Genomic DNA, 18,455 nt, shown 5'->3' with positions numbered 1-18,455 from the left:
TGCTACAAACTACTGCTCCCATATTGTAGCTCACAAGCAAGAGAGAGAGAGAGAGAGAGAGATAGAATATCGTTTGTTTTAGGAGATTGCGTTACCCCGATTTGGGGGAATTCCGATCGCCATTTAGTAAGTATACAGAATAAAAAAGATCGCATGAGTTTTGGAGATCGCATGAGTTTTTCTCAGTCATTGTACACCTACCAATATCTATGTTTCAATTACGGATGAAAAAGTTACATACTATAGAACAGCATAGTATATGAATTTATTGACCTTAAAAATAAACGTTCATGTTAATGGTACAGGCAAATAGAAGGGTTGGGCTCTATTGGACCTGAGGTTCTTAAAATTGACACCGTTGCTATAGAAACTCTGAATAAAAACTATTTCGTGACACTATGTTTAATCAATGCCTTATTGCATACAGAGATCCAATTATATTTCTATTTACATATTCCGGAGTCCCTAATTAGGCATTTCTCTGTTTCGGGTTGGAATCTGGTTGTCTGTAAACTTGATTTTTCTATTATTTAAAATTTTCTCCCCACAAAATTTCCTCCAAGCTGTTAAGAAGAATAGGACTTGTATATGTAGTAGAAACTACGTACTACTATCACTCCGTACACTAATTAAAAAGATTCTACGTATCGTAGTTACATTATTACATATCGGGGCAATTCCGATCACTTAAGTACAAGTCTGGTCACCTCTGATCGAAGTTACCCCGACACGCCATTTTATATTAAACAAAGCCATGCAGGCTAAACATTCAAATACACAGAGTGAAGCATACAGCGTTATTTTGTTAAAAGAACATGTTGTGGAATATTGTAAGGATGATGAGACTCTTAGAAAAATAACAAGGACTTACTACGCAAAATAACCAGACCAAAATTTACAAGGAAAAGCAAGAAAATACAAATCACTTGCACAGAACAACTGAACAAAGGTACTTCTTCCTCTTCATGAGTACTTTGAGACTCCTGTTAGAGGAGTAAGCATAGTCTTGGTCAGTAGGTCATGTCACTTTTGAGTAATTCAATGATAGGAATTACTCCACCGATCGACATTCCCCCATTTTACTCTAATAACTATCTTGTTGGTTTTCAACGTGATATTACTTTGTTTGCCTGCAATGCTAGGTTATGCAACCCAACAGGGCGTTTTTTCTTTGCATTGATTGAGTAGCCTATCCAATAGTAGTCACGTGGACCACCACAGCAATTTCAAAACGATCTGAAGTGAGTCAGCGTGGAAGGTGACTCTAGCAAACCAGATGCATGATTGCCAAGAATCTGCATGCACCATATCATTAGTTTTACATCCTTTCTGCAATAGACGAAGTGAAGATTTTAGATAGATGTTGCCACATGTATAATATGATTTAAATGAATAAGACACAACTATACACTACTCGAAATATTTACGTATATATCTACCTCATAGTAAAGAACAACCGGCAAGAGAGATTTTGTACCTGACTGTCACAGTAATAAAAACTGGGCTTATTACAATAATCGTCAGTGATAATGAAGGAAGTTGCATGGATCTAGTCGTTCTGGACCTTAACCAAAGGATTCAGCTGCATGGAGCATAGAAACGTATTGCAGATAGGGCGTGCAGCGTAGATTTCACTTTCTCTACTAAATGATCTTCCACTCGCATGTCTATGCTTTGCGTTTGTTTGCAGTTAGCAAGTTCAGCAGAAAATGCAGCATTTTCTCATTCTCTTTTATCTGGAAATGAAGAGGAGAAGATTCGTAAATAATGTACAACATGTACTACACTGTAAATAATGTAACCATTAAATTAAAATTAAAGTTTTAATAGCGAGTGAGAGAATTTCACAGAGAGAAATAAGCGGTAACCTAGTGGAGGTTAATGGCCAATTTGGCTGCTACAACCAGTTAATAATTTGCAACAACCCTTCAGAGACAAAAAAGGTTAATTTTACGAGGTCACCAGTAATCAATCGAATAAGATTACTGCAAAATGCTATTAACAATACAATGTTTGGCTGTTATTAATCTCTGAAGGTTAGAAGAAGATAACAAATTCAAGAAGGTTGATTTAATTTAAAACTCTCTGTTGTTATCAACCGATTTTCACATAAGGTAAATTTAACCCTCCAGAACTTGTTTACTGGTAACACTGCATTACTAAAAGCACAAACAGCAATGTCGCTATTTGCAATTTTAAGAACGGAAAGTTAACAATTGTAAATACGTCCGAAGGAATAAGAAAACAGTTATTAAAATATGGATTAATAATATGAATACATGAATTAATAGAGAAACGTGAAGGAGAGTTTATTTACGGAAGGTTACTGCAGTTGACGCACCCTGTTCCATTAACCAAACAGTCGGTTGTTCCAACATGCTAAATAGGTGACCGGTTACAGGCTATGATCGGTTACTACGTGATCGGTTAGCGTACCCCTGTGAGTTACTACACTTTAACCTAGCAATATTAACCTGTAACACAAGGTTGCGATCACCTTCTCTCGTTAACCTTTTTGGCTTGGTTGCTGGAACACACGGCTTTATTGTCCCTATATTGACAAACTAACTTGGTTACTGTCCACCTTTTTCTTGTTTACTAGTAACTTTTTTTTTGCGTGTTGAAACAATCAGAATGTAAATAACTTACAACTAACATTAATCCCATCCTCACAAACCATACACAATTCCATAGAGTTTTTTTTTTTTTTGGTATTAAATGGAGAAATAATTGTTAAATTAAGATATTTGACCTAAATTGGGATACAACTGTGGAGAAATAAGTTTAGTACCACTGTATTAGAGTATTCAAAACTGATATGTCTAATTAATATTACAGATGTATGGGGTTGGAACAATTTCAACCTAATCTAGTGTATTATTATTTATATTTTATTTAGATTAATGAAGCTTTCGGTGCCCAAACTCTAGCCTGTCAGAAAGAACTGAAGATAAATATGGACATTTTGAATGTAAATGGCGGTGCCATTGCTGTCGGCCATCCTTTAGCAGCTTCTGGATCCAGAATCACAGCACATTTAGTTCATGAGCTGAGGTAAGTACTGTGTAGAGATACTTTTTCTAACCGTATTCTGGCTTGTTTTTAAAGTGTTATTTCAGTTAATTTATGTGTTTAATTTTCATTTTCACTTCATATCTTTCTAAGTTGATGCAACAGTAATTTATTATTAAGGTTATATAACTGTATTACTTGGATTTAGTAATACGTAGTATCCAACTATTATTTATTTAGTATTAACTTTTCTTTAATATAACAATAAAACTTTCTAAATATTTAATATCCTAATGGACACTTATAGCACTTAAATTTCGACTAAAACCTTTACATAACTATAAATATTTCCTAAGTATCTCCCATTTATTTTCACTTTCTTAAGCTTAACTCTATCAATTCGTCCATCATCATTCACTGTCAATTAATATTTGTTTTGTTAAATTTGCTAGAGACAGTTTAATTTTCTTTTCTGATTTTCGCAAAATGTTAAGATTTCAAACATCCATTTAATCGTTGTAATTCTGATAACCATTAACGTAACAATACTTACGCTACAGCATAGAACAGCATCACAACATAAAAAAACAACATATGAATGATTGACTGTGATTTAATAGAGACGTCAGCAGCAAGGCTCTGTGTCCCCGTACATTTCTAAATTTCTCAAAAAATGAAATGAGTTAAATCAAGAAAATTTGTAAAAACTATATAGTTTAATTAAAATTTGGAACTATATCAGTAGTTCTCAACCGATGTGTCGGGACACACTGGTGCGTCACGCAGTCCGCTAAGGTGTGTCGCGAAATTTTGGAATATAAAAATCATGAGACTGTACCAGTCAACACTTTCAGCGGTAGCAATAATGCTTAGTGCTATCTAGAGTTATTATAAAAACTAATAGGTTTCACTATTATAATAGATATTATTATTATTATTATTATTATTATTATTATTATTATTATTATTATTATTATTATTATTATTATTATTATTATTATTATTATTATTATTTATAATGAAAATATCAAACAAGTGTGTCGCGAGTCCTAGACGTTCAGTAAAGTGTGTCGCCAGTCAAAAAAAAATTGAGAACCACTGAACTATATTATAAGTATTATTCAACTAAGTAAGAACTTCCATAACCTATTTTTAAACTCGCAAAAGCTTTTTCAGCAGTTTAAAGTATGTTAAGTCGATAATGGATTGTAAAATAATAATCGCTCAAAACAAATAACTCTTCTCTGGTAGACTAAACTAGAATTTCGTTCATTTTCTATTATATGTACCTTAACAAATATTGTTTCATTGCTTTTGCGCTTACACAATGGACAAGTGCCGCAAAATTTATCACGGAACATAATGGTTCCGTTGGAGATTACTAGGTTTACAATGGTAATTAAATTTTATGTAATTTAAAGAAAATGCAAGGACAAAGTAATTATACGTATACTTACCAGAGAAAATTGTTATTCATATATATATACAGATAGATAGATAGATATAGGTATAGATATATAATGTCGCTCCTCAAAATAAAAAAAAATACTTTCTAAGTAGCTACTATTTCTTTTATTTCAAGAAGGTATTGTTTAATTCAAAGTACAGCAGACTGTACTTAAATCGGCTTATACACTCCGATGTTTTGAGGAAAATAAATTGTGTAAGTGGATCCTCACTTTTCTAGCAGTTAATACTAAATTTTCCTATTTCCTCAGGAAATTATCATTATGTTCTCATGTTATGGTTCTCAATTATCGGAATTTGCAGTGACTTACACAGTTCTTTTTAAATTCAAAATCTTTCATTCTAAGCGTTTATTCCTGTATTTACCATGTACCTTTAATAAAAATTCCCTTTTAAACAGTTTTGATTGTATACATTCTATTTAGGTTGAAATTTGTGTAAGACAACGTATGTATTTGTTGAAATACGAAATTAGAAACATAAAAATATTTAATTTAACGCCCTACGTTTATGACCTTTCGGCTAAAGGAAACGAATAATTTTGAAAGTGAATGATAATTAAATGATTGGAGAAATTGGAGTATTGGAGGAAACGGGAGAACCTCCAGGGAACTACGGACGCAATTCTGTTCATCACAATCGCACATAGCTTGCGATCGAATCAGGAAATCCTTGCTTCATGAACTATTATTATTATTATTATTATTATTATTATTATTATTATTATTATTATTATTATTATTATTATTATTATTATTATTATTATTATTATTATTATTATTATTATTATTAGAGTAAAACTTGACGAAAAACTTTTGCTTAGTAAACATGTAAAATCAATTCGTAGACATGCTACGAAGCTTTCAGGCTTTCTCTTTTACTTATACAAGAATTCTAATAGTATTGGCAAGTATATTTCGTTGTACAGGGCTTTAGTTAGACCTAAACTAGAGTGTTCATCTGTCATGTGAAACTTTATAGCCGACGTATACTCTCGAAAGACCGATGAGATACCTGTACAAAAGAGACTCATTGGATATTTTTGTTTCAAAACTGTAAACATTTTACTACTTTTACTTATGAGTAACGAACAATAATGTTAAATCTTGACATACTGAAAAATAGAATCGACAATAATTATAATCTCTAACTTTTTGAAAAATAGATAAACCTTGACGTACTAAAAATACAATGGACAATAATTTGAAACCTTAACTTACTGAAAAATAGAATCGACAATAATTATAATCTCTAACTTTTTGAAAAATAGATAAACCTTGACGTACTGAAAAATACAATGGACAATAACTTTAAACCTTAACTTACTGAAAACAGAATCGACAATAATTATAATCTCTGACTTTTTGAAAAATAGATAAACCTTGACGTACTAAAAAATACAATGGACAATAATTTTAAACCTTAACTTACTGAAAAATAGAATCGACAATAATTATAATCTCTGACTTTTTGAAAAATAGATAAACCTTGACGTACTAAAAAATACAATGGACAATAATTTTAAACCTTAACTTACTGAAAAATAGAATCGACAATAATTATAATCTCTGACTTTTTGAAAAATAGATAAACCTTGACGTACTAAAAAATACAATGGACAATAATTTTAAACCTTAACTTACTGAAAAATAGAATCGACAATAATTATAATCTCTGACTTTTTGAAAAATAGATAAACCTTGACGTACTAAAAAATACAATGGACAATAATTTTAAACCTTAACTTACTGAAAAATAGAATCGACAATAATTATAATCTCTGACTTTTTGAAAAATAGATAAACCTTGACGTACTAAAAAATACAATGGACAATAATTTTAAACCTTAACTTACTGAAAAATAGAATCGACAATAATTATAATCTCTGACTTTTTGAAAAATAGATAAACCTTGACGTACTAAAAAATACAATGGACAATAATTTTAAACCTTAACTTACTGAAAAATAGAATCGACAATAATTATAATCTCTGACTTTTTGAAAAATAGATAAACCTTGACGTACTAAAAAATACAATGGACAATAATTTTAAACCTTAACTTACTGAAAAATAGAATCGACAATAATTATAATCTCTGACTTTTTGAAAAATAGATAAACCTTGACGTACTAAAAAATACAATGGACAATAATTTTAAACCTTAACTTACTGAAAAATAGAATCGACAATAATTATAATCTCTGACTTTTTGAAAAAAAGATAAACCTTGACGTACTAAAAATACAATGGACAATAATTTTAAACTTTAACTTACTGAAAAATAGAATCGACAATAATTATAATCTCTGACTTTTTGAAAAATAGATAAACCTTGACGTACTAAAAAATACAATGGACAATAATTTTAAACCTTAACTTACTGAAAAATAGAATCGACAATAATTATAATCTCTGACTTTTTGAAAAATATATAAACCTTGACGTACTGAAAAATACAATAGACAATAATTTTAAACCTTAACTTACTGAAAAATAGAATCGACAATAATTCTAAACATTGACATAATGAAAAATACGATGGTTAGTAATTTTAAACCTTGACTTACTGAAAAATAGAATAGATAACAATTCTAAATATTGACATATTGAAAAATATGATGGATAATAATTTTAAATCTTAACTTACTAAAAAAATAGAATGGACAATAATTTTAAACCTTGACTTACTAATCAAAAAATAGAACGGACAATAATTATAATACTTAACTTTCTGAAATATAGAATGGACAATAATTTTAAACATTGACTTACTGAAAAATAGAATTTGCAATAATTTTAAACCTTGACTCACTAAAAATAAGCGCGTGTTAAATGAGAAATACTACTAAAAAAACTACGAAACCACCAAGTTGTCAAGTATATATCTAGTTCAAAATATTTTACTAAAGTTTCTCAGATTCAGAATAAGGTAAAAAATTACATAGATCTAGCACCACAAATAAACTATTCTTCTTATTATTAATTTTAAAAAATAATATCATGAACGATACATATTTCTTTTATAGAAAAGGAACGCAAATGATACGAAATATTTTTAAAATGACTTCAGAACCTAAGAACCATTAAAAATATTTTAAACAAATTATTACGATGGAAGTTACCACATAGGTATATATATATATCTATCTATCTATCTATCTATATATATATATATATATATATATATATATATATATATATATATATATATATATATATATATATATATATATAGGCCTACTCTTAAGAGATGAACACGTTAGTTAGTTGGAGATTAACATATCCATTTGTTTTTAAAGAGTATGCGTATCATGGTATATTTGTGGTATCTTCAAATAATAATTATTGGTAGTTTTAATTAATTAAAACTGTGCACTTTCTTTTTCAGACGAAGAAAGGCAAAATATGCAATTGGATCAGCATGCATTGGAGGAGGTCAGGGCATAGCATTACTGCTGGAAAGCATGTAATATGTTTTCTTTACAAGTATTCTACAAGCTTTAATGAAGCACACAAGACTGAACTGAACGTTTTCGAAAATGAAATTAATCAACAATGCATTCGATTAAACATTGTATAAAAACGAAACAAAAAGTACTGGTTGTGAAATTTTAACAAATAAACCTATGTTTTGTGAACATTATAGGATTTCATTTGTATTTACGATCAGGGGTAAAAGTGGATCTGAAAAGGTAGGGGGACGCATGAGGTCACACCGTACCCCCTTGCCTATCTTTGTTCATTGTATTCTCTTAGAAAATGAAGGGACGCCATAGATATTATCTGGAAGTGGGGAGACAGCCTCTTCCTGCGTTCCCTCGCACTTTTACCCTTGTTTAGGATTATACAAGGATCCATTTGTATTTAGACAATAAAATTGTTGTATACTAGTGGTGTCCGGTATCATGCGAAAAATACCACATGGCAACAATGAGTTTAAAAAAAATTATTGGCTAAAGGGTTTATTAATACTGATGTCGTATATCAATAATTTAAAAACTTCCAACGTTGCAATAAAATTATTCATTCAGCTTTATTTGATCATAGAGTTCAAATAGACATAGTACTGCATATGGGTTAATCCAGTGATACGACTAAAGTGGTTTCAGAAAGGTCCTTTGGAGGGGCGAAATACCTCCTGGACAATCAATATATATTTGAAATGCAGAGTTCAAATCAAAGTAAAGTATTGCAATATTTTATACATACTGTAGGTCTATATAAAGGTAGCTTTGGGGAAGAGGGAACAGTCGCATGATGAAGTCTTAACGAAATACTTTAAGAACTGTCAGAGCTTGCTTAACAGCGACTTGAGCAGTTATACCACAGAGTTTTACTTTAGTTGCTACAAAATCCAAGATTTTCTTCGCTATACGTAGTTAAAGAAACTAGTGTAAAGAATGGTGATATATGGTATACACCTCATTCACAAGTAGGCTATTTCTTCAATCTCGATATATATCTATATCTATCTATCTATCTATCTATCTATCTATCTATCTATATATATATATATATATATATATATATATATATATATATATATATATATATATATATATATATATATATATATATATATATATATATCGAGATATATATATGTGTGATATTAGTAAATCGGTGCGTTCGAGACTACAATTCGTCCATTTTCCTTGCTATAGGCAAAATAAACGTTGAGCTACACTATTTTGTAGGCTGGTGCATAAGACCTCTAGTTGGATATCGCTTATTTCAATAGTCAAATGGTAGCCTGCATTTGGTCATCATAGAGAAATTTTTCAACCACAGAAACTATTTCGTAATTGACATCAATTACTGTCTATATCAATTAGTTAGTCATCGTTTGATTAAAGTACAAACTGGAAGGATATAAATATAATTGTATGAAAAATGTGTCTTACAGATTTATGCCATGCATTAAACATTTCTTTCTTGGACATATATGTCTACGAGTATAGAAATTTGGCAGGCAGAACATAATTCATATTCCTTTTGAAGATAATATGAAGAACATTTTAAAATAATCATGAATACAACAATACGGTAGTTCAAAGAATTTCAGAAACAATTTTATTAAAAAGACATCAAGTAATTTTTGGAATAAATAATACTAATTTTACATGTTTATATGTAGATATTTCCATGATTGTAACAAAATTGTATATATTTGTTAATTGCTGAAATTAAATTAATCTGTTAACTTTAAAACTATTGTTATTATTATTATTCTGAAATAGAACTGAGGAACAGCGAGATGGAATTTCTTTTACGACTCTTAGAAGATAAAGGAACTTTGTACTAAAGTTTAATAAGATACCAATACTATGTCCTTTCATTTGAAAATTCACGCCAATATAATCCTTATGTTAGTGATGCCGTACTTAATTTGGAAAATACAGTACAATCAATCCATATGAAGTGATCTAATAAGGGTTTCTATTCTGCTGCGAAATTATCCACCATTGTCGCAAAGTATGTGTTCTATAGGACCACAATGAGGTATGTATACATTTAAAATTCGGTTTACAATTGCTAAAGAAGTCGCTTTACTCAAAGGAAATGCCACTAAATATCTAGTAAAAATGTCCATAAGAATGAAAAGTTTCATCAGTAGCCGCTCTAGGAAAACGTCCATACAAATCTATCGAAATAAAGGAATGAGGTCGTTCAGGCATTATTGACATCATAGGTTTATATATAGACTGATAGTTGTGCTTAATTTTCATGCATTCCTCACAACCATTGATGTAGTTTTTGATTTGTGTTCTTAAAGATTTCCAATAAAAAGATTTGCTAATCAAAGAATATACCTTCAAGTATCCGAAATATTCCAAATCATCATGAAAGGCCTTTAATATACGAGGCACCAATATCGGCGGAATACAAATTTTACTTTTATACTTATATTTAAAATCTTTGATTACTAATACACCATTAGATAATTGATATAAAGTATTCATATTGCGAGGACAATCACAATTTCCAGAACAAGATGTTAAATGACATATGATTTTTGCATATCCTTCATAACTTCTTTGATGTTCTTGCAATTCCTCCAAGGAAATTTTAGATATTTCCTCCTGTAAGATTTTAAATACGTTTATCGACAATACTTGATGGTTATCATTCGGAAACAATCTTGATAATGTATCGACTGGAACATTATCAACTCCTTTGATATGATGTACGTCAAAATCAAAAGATTGAAGTTCTAAGGGCCATTTTAATAAATGGCTATTATATCCCTGTACTTTTTTAAGATGAGGTAAAGAATTATGATAAGTTACAACGGTAAAATGACAACAACTAAGGTATGGAGCGAATTTTTGCAGTGAAAAACGCACAGCAAGTAATTCAGTTTCTGTGGTAGTATATCCCTTTTTGGCGTTCCTCAACGTTCGGCTGACACAATGTATAACAGCAGGTTCATTTGTTGTAGGATTTGGTGCCAGAGTATGCCAAAAATTCCAGATAATGAACCAACACATTGCACATAAAAAGGATTGCACTTAGGGTGATTTAGACGAATGTTTTCCATAATGCACATCTTTAATTTGTGAAAACTATGTTCTTGTAACGGACCCCATTGCCACCGTATTCCTTTCTGTTATTGAGAATAGGGGTTGTGCAATTTCAGCAAATCGAGGTATTGATCTTGGAAACCAATTAAACAATCTAAGAACCTGTCGTGTTTCTTTTAAATTAGTGGGAACGGGTAAATCCTTTATAGCTTGCACCTTAGATTCACTAAAACACATTCCGCATGCGTCAATAGAATAGTCTAAAAATTCAATAGAGTCTGAAAATTTTAGATTTTTCAATATTTACAGTTAAGCCTGATCTTTCTAAGCGTTCTAAAACTGTGTCCAAGCTTTCCAAATAATCTTTAGGAGTTTTTCCCATAATCAAAATATCATCAGCATAAATTATTACATTAGTACGTAGATCTTGCCCTATTACTTTATTCAAACATGATGCTAAAGCAGCACTACCATTAATCAGTCCAAAAACAACCCGATTATATTCATATAATTGTCCTTCGAATGAAAAGGCAGTATATGGTCTTGAACTTTCTCCCAACAAAATTTGGTTGTACGCCATTTTACAAGATCGAGATTTCCGAATATCGTATTTCCCTGTAATGCGCTAAGAATTTCATCTACCGGTGGATATCTCACTTGTTGCAATTTTATATGGGTATTTAATTTTCTCAATCTAGTACTATTCTCAAGCGTTTACCATCCTTTTTAGGTACCACATGCAACAAGTTCAAATGAATACTTTGGGTAGGTCTTATTATACCATCTTGCAGCATTTGTTTTCTCACACTTTCTCTAAATCTATATGGCACAATATATGGTTTCGTTACTATGGGATCTGTAGTATCAACTTCGATATCATAGGCGGTCTTTGCAACATCCAGGTCTAAGCGAAAATACCTGTTTATGTTTATAAAGAATATCCCTGAATTGTAATATGAAATCTTTATCAGTAATATTTATGTGACTTGTAATTTAATCCACACATTTTTTAAATGAATGATCACTATTTTTAATAAACTCTTCGTTTTCAATTTTCTTAACATTGGTTTTCTCATGATCGCCTTGATTGATACCTAAAACATTATTTATAAACGGTAGGTATTGGCAGACAGTGTTGTCGCTAACAGGAATTAAATTTTGAACAATTTTATCATTAAGCGTACGTATTGAGAATGATTTATTTTCAAAATCTAAAATTGCACGCAACTGTGTTAAGAAATCTAATCCTATTAACACATTCTCGTTCAATTCATTAATAACTAAAATAGGAATTGTGATCTCATAATCTTGTATTGCAATGACGATTTGTGTTTTGCCCATAACCCTTTTCTTATACTTAGCAGTATAATCAACTAATATCAAATTATCTATTTTTTGTAATCTAGGACTAGAATAATCTTTTGTAAGTTCACGCCAAAATGAATAAGACAAAAGTGATATCGTAGCTCCAGTGTCAATCAAAGCTTGAAGAGGAATTCCATTAATTTTAACATGTATTTTGTCAGGAACAACAAAATATATGGAACGTATATTTTTGTCTATATTTTTATATAGCGTTGCATTATAGCCCACAGTTCGAATATGTCTAAAATCTAGTTTACGATTTTACCAAAATTTACTTAAACACTGCATCTTGACATTACCTTTTATTATAATACGTAAAGAAGGAAACTTTTACACCCTTTAATTAACATGCATGTAAATTATACAAGATAGGTCCTTTGTTATATCTTATATCTCTCGTTGCTATGACGACCAATAACACATATCGTCAAATTGCTATGTTAACTGAACATCAATCATATTATCCGGAAGAAAATTAATTCTAGTTCTTTTTATATTTTCTTCTTCTTCTAGCTAGCTTGTGCATATTTTAATAGCACATGTTGCCCATAAAAACAAGTAAAGATGATAAAAATACAAGTAATGATATTAAAAATATACAATATTGTTATACTCTTATATGGCTTTTGGTCAAGGTCCTTCAGGATGTATCAAAATGTTGTTCGTGATACTTCTGTCTGTTGCGATGGACCCCTCGTGAATTTAGTGGGGTTCTGTAACATCCGCTAATACCGGTAGCATGCTGCTGCATTTCGGTCCTTTTCAAACGTGAGTATTCATGCTCCTCATCAAGCACGAATTCTGTTTGCTCAATATTTTTATGAGTTCGTGTATGAATGACTTGTCGGACGGATCATTGTTGAACTCGGCATGGAATTTTCTTGTACCTACTCTTTTCAGTGGTCTGCCCCATGTAATATTCCTTTACAATTTATATCCTCACTTCCTGCGTCAGTGTAATATTCGTGTCTTCAGTGGTAGTTGGTTTTACCTAAACTGCTTTTCCTTTACAGTAGAAAGTCCTGTTCTCCCTTCCGTACCTTTCACCTCTTTCCAATTAAGATCAATGTGTTTTATTTACAGCTTGGTATATGGCATACGAAATATAATATTACCAGTATCACGTATTGCTACGACGGATACATCTACATTTTTTCCTTGCTCATCTGCCATGTCCCGTTCGGTTATTTTGGTCCATTCTTAATAAGCATACCATTAACTTCAATAGCAGAAGAGGGAAATCCAGTCACCGTATAAATGAATGAGATTAATTTTCCTTTAGTTTACAATTTAATAAAGATACTTACAAAGGGCATTTGAAGCATGTGTTACTCCTTCTAGGTTACAGGTTCGGAAACAGGATGGTGTGCCCTCATAAGAAAGTGTCTAATTGGATGTAGCTAACGAATTTGATAAATATCGTAGACATAGTTACGCTAACCTAAATACCAATGAAAGTAAACTTGGATATTCAGACGTGAATGAATCTTACATCCAATGTATTTTCGTACAGCTAATGTTACCTGTAGATTCCGGAGAACATTGGTTTACATATACATCATTTTTTTTTTTAAACTTTCTGGCAATAAATCCCTTTCACAAAATATAAAACGCAGAAGAATAAATAATTGTAGTTTATATCTTTAGATGATTATTTTGTGGTTTAAAATTACACAAAATTATTTAGTAGTCTTGTTTTAAGACAATACACTATATATCACACTTACTTTCTTCTTTTTTAAATTTAATTACAAAAAAAAATTCAAGCATTATTTATGTCAGAGAGACAATTTTACAACATAAACACGAGGTACTTAACAAGTAGTAAACTTAAACCCAACAGCGCAGATAGACATAACGTCGGCATATTGAATAAATATAAACCAAACATTCAAACGTTAACATTGAAATAAAATGAACAAAGCTGAAACGGTCCGTTACAAGCACACAGCCCATACCTAATATTATTGACTTGAAACTGCTCCAAAGATTTAAAAGTCTTGGTGAGGTTATTTTAATCCAGTGGTTCCCAACCGATATGTCGCGCAGTCCCATAGGGTATGCTGCGAAATTCTAGAATTTAAAAATCATTAAGTGTTTAATAATTAGTTAAAATCAGTTTTGAGACAGACTATTCCAGTCAACGCTCCAGCGGCAGCAACGATGCTCCGTAATAAATAGAATCGCTACTTTTCTACACTACTATAATTTATATTAAGTGTGTCACGATTTAGTGGATCACCAATCAAAAAACTTGGATACTATTGATTTAATCCGTTAAAAAAACAGACCTTATGTCGGGATTATAGCCCTACAAATCCCCTTGGATCTGCGTATAAATCATGTATTTAACGTTATCCTTTTGAGTTTGCACTATTGCTTCTGGGGGTTGCAAAAGACGTCGTTACCAGCGATTATTGAGTGGGATCCATCTTCCGCGTATTCTTGAATTCAATGAACAGTGAGCCGCGGTGGCTCAGTGGTAGAGCGTTCACCTCTGGTGCTTGGGGTTCGGGGTTCGATCCCAGCCCCTGCCAAGTGAACTTTGTGGTGGACAAACACCGTGTGCGTGGGTTTTCTCGGGGTTCTCCCGTTTCCTTCCACTTTCTTCATTCATTACTCATCATCACCGTCTCCTTTAGCCTAACCGGCATAACCGTGGGACGTAAAACTTAGAGATTTCATTTCATTTTTTTTTCAATGAACAGTGAAAGCTTGGTCCATGCAGCAGTTCATATTTTATTTGAAACAGTTCGTAGTAAGCAAGCCGTTTGTGTCCACCCATCGACAGTTCCGTCCGACGTTTGATGAGGTCCTGAGACTTTATAAAATCTCTTCCTCAGAGTCAAAAATCCTCATTTTACTCATGAATTTTCCACACTATACTAATTACCAAAACTTATACGAGGAAGGATCAGAAACTACGGTTACGTGGCCGATATTTCTGGAGTTTTGTAGGCTATAGAGAAATGACGTGTGTGTGGTAATTTTTAATACGTGAAGTTGACAACTATGCAAAATTTCAGCCACCTGCCACCTACGGCGCAAGTTGCAGGTAAACACAAATGGCGATTCGTTTGCAAAACTGGTCTCACGAAGAAGTCCGCTCAGTTATTCGATTTCTATTGGCGAAACATGTAACAGCTGATGAAATCACCGGCAGCTGATAGAGGTTTACTGAGAGACTGTAATATCTTGTTAGCATGTCGCGTCATCTTCCTTCACGACAACGCCCTCCCGCATACAGTCCAGAAGACCATTACGCTGTTGAAGCAGTTACGCTGGAACATCATCGACCACCCTCCCTACAGCCCGGACCTCAACCCAAGCGACTTTCACCTGTGCCCGCATTTGAAGGAGCACCTAAGACCGTCGCTTCCCTTCAGACGAGGAAGTGAAGCTCTTTATGACAACGTGGCTAAGCACGCAAGGTCAAGATTTTTACCAGGAGGGAATCTTCAAACTCATCCCACGATGCGACAAGCGCCTGAACCAACATGGAGACTATGTCGAAAAATAACTTAATGTATGTACTGTTTGCTGGCTGTATAGGTTGCATATACTGTGAAGTAGTTGTGTACTAGGTGTGAAGTACCTGTGTATTAACAGTGATGTGATTGTGAGATGACTGTGTGAACTCTTAACTTAATTCGCTAAATTCAATTACTTTATTAAATTACATTTATCAACGACAGAACTATGAACATTTAAAATCCAACGGAACAAAACTTTTTATAAAGATTGTACATTACCAGACAGCTTGAATAGGCATGTATTTGTTAATTGTCACTTTTGAAATTGTCAATAAACGCGGCTAGTTTCCTACTTGCCTTTCCGCGTTCTTTTCCGCCTAGCTTTACACATCCTGGTTCACTGAACGTCAAACTCATCATTTTTCGATCCTGCAAAACCATGGGGGACACATCGACTGGGGGCATTCGACACAAGGTTTAGGAAGGTGCAGGATCGTCGTGAGAGGCACGTCGCTCCATTGGAGAACAACCAACTCCATGTCTTGGAAGTGCCATTCTGTCGGTTCATCGCCGCAGATTCAGTAGAGTCCAATATCTGACTAGTGGAATGAAGGTGTAGGAGAACATAATTGGAAACGCATCAAGACGAGAGAACTCGACGCCCCTTGTAGTCCAGCAGGATTGAGTTCAAGTTGTTGGCTGACTCCAGTATATCCAGGCTCCTCCAGAGAAAACCATTCATCATCCAGATGACCAGAACGACACCAGTTCAATCGGATCTGTCAGGCCAGTGCTCTTCCTTTATCTCTTAATCATAATCTATATATCTCTCTCGCCTATTTTCCCAACTAGTCATTTTTCAAATTAAAACATTTGAATTTTATTTAAATTCAACCATAATTCCGCAGTTAAGTACCGTGTTGTGCATCAGTTTCATCCCCAATTGTTACATTATTCTATGAGTATTTTTAGAGATTATTCCGAGCTAAGATTGATGGCACAGCACCGGCACAATACACGTTTCTCTGCAGGCTTTGTAACCTTACTTTCTGATCACTCCTCATACAGAAAACAACGAAGCATCTCAACTACGTCTTCCGCCGAACTGCTCAGCGTTGCAAACTATGCTAGCTGAGAAAGTAAAAGAAAAAAGTATTCGTATGATTGGAGTTCGTTTGGAATTGTTTCCAAGTACCAATATCAATTCTATCTATAAAGGTAACCAAGAAAATTCTGTCGCCTTTTCACCCACCACCTTTGAATATCAATATGTCCCCTACGACGTACCTTAAAGATAAAAAATAGTCCCCATCAGCATCGACAACCTTCTGCCAACGTTCTGGAAGGCCATGGATTCCATCACGGTAGAATTTGATGGGCCGTGAAGTGAAGAAGTTATCAAGTGCATTTTACACCTCTACTAGAGATTTGAACTGACTCCTCTTAGGTGATTGTCCAAGGAGTGTAACAGGTGATAATCGGACAGTGCAATGTCCGGTGAGTATGGCGGATGCAATAGTGTTTCCCATCCAAGTCGTAGAATGGTGTCCCGCGTCACACATGGGGTTTAGCGTTGTCCTGTAACAGGAGTACCCCTTTGCGATTCAGAAATGCTGGCTCCAGAGTTTTGTGAGTTTTTCTGGAACACGGCTCAACTGCTGGCAATTTACAGTTGCATTGATGCTCTGACCAGCTGGTAGCAGTCCACCAAACACACTTGAGAACGTCCTTCTGGTGCAGTGCTGATTTCGGGAGTTCTGGAACCGGTTCATGAATTCTAACCAATGATGACGGCGCCATGGAGCTTTGCACTAGACTCAGTTCTCACCACATGTCAACATCTTGTTCAGAAACGGCTCCTTCCTCAGATGAGAAAGCAAAGAAACACAGATGTCTGCTCGCGTTGCCTTCTCACCCAGAATCATATCATGTGGGAGCCATCGACCCAACTTGTAGTGCTTCCGAATTTGATGGAGGTGCTGCCGAATAGTTTCTCCATTCACACTGAATTGTAGTCCCAGTTCCTCACATGTCTGGCCACTGTTCGCCTCAATTGCTGCCTGAAGATGTTCATTTTGGACATGTTTTGGTCTTCTGACACGTGGTGCGTCTTCAAGTGTTTCGTTACCGTTCTTAAATTGTTAAACCACCGCTGCACTGTCCACGTAGTCTCGACACCCTCACCAAAGGCCTGGCATATTTTCCGCACCGCTGCAGTAGCGTTTGTTCCCAGTTTGAACTCGTACAGCATACGCACCCTTATGGATGTTCTGTGGAGGTCCCGTGTTCACTCTGTTCTTACACAAGTTCACCGTGTAATTGAACTACCACAACCAGGTAGTATGTTGGATATACCCACACCAAAAACTGGCCTTCGCCTTATCTTCATACGCATTCAACTAACGATGTGAGGGCCAATAGAATACAGACCTCAAAAAAAAAAAAAAAAAAAAAAAAAAAGTGGCAGAACTTTCTTGGTTACCTTTATACATCACATACATCTGATAAAGCTACTGAACTTTTAGTCTTTTCAAATTCCTTTATTCTTTTGCTTTGTTTACCGTTTAATCAAATTATAAACAAAACAAAAAGGAGCTGTGACCTTTACTGA

The 18,455-nt window shown here is 33.4% G+C and overlaps 1 protein-coding gene across 1 annotated transcript in view; it reads left to right on the top strand.

Moving 5' to 3' along the window:
- Positions 1-8,122, top strand: part of LOC145673155 (3-ketoacyl-CoA thiolase, mitochondrial-like) — a 50,208-nt gene extending 42,086 nt beyond the window's left edge. The window contains exons 7-8 of the mRNA XM_081742582.1: positions 2,900-3,054; positions 7,871-8,122. Of these exons, the coding sequence (XP_081598708.1) occupies positions 2,900-3,054; positions 7,871-7,952 (237 nt within the window). The 3' untranslated portion in view covers positions 7,953-8,122. The remainder of the gene's footprint in view (positions 1-2,899; positions 3,055-7,870) is intronic.
- The last annotated feature ends 10,333 nt before the right edge of the window (positions 8,123-18,455 follow it).

The sequence above is a fragment of the Thermobia domestica genome, chromosome 16 (assembly GCF_964235325.1).
Source record: "Thermobia domestica chromosome 16, izTheDome1.hap1.1, whole genome shotgun sequence".
NCBI classification, from domain to species: domain Eukaryota; kingdom Metazoa; phylum Arthropoda; class Insecta; order Zygentoma; family Lepismatidae; genus Thermobia; species Thermobia domestica.
Note: the sequence above shows the minus strand (reverse complement) of the source record. Positions and strands in the feature narration are given on the sequence as shown.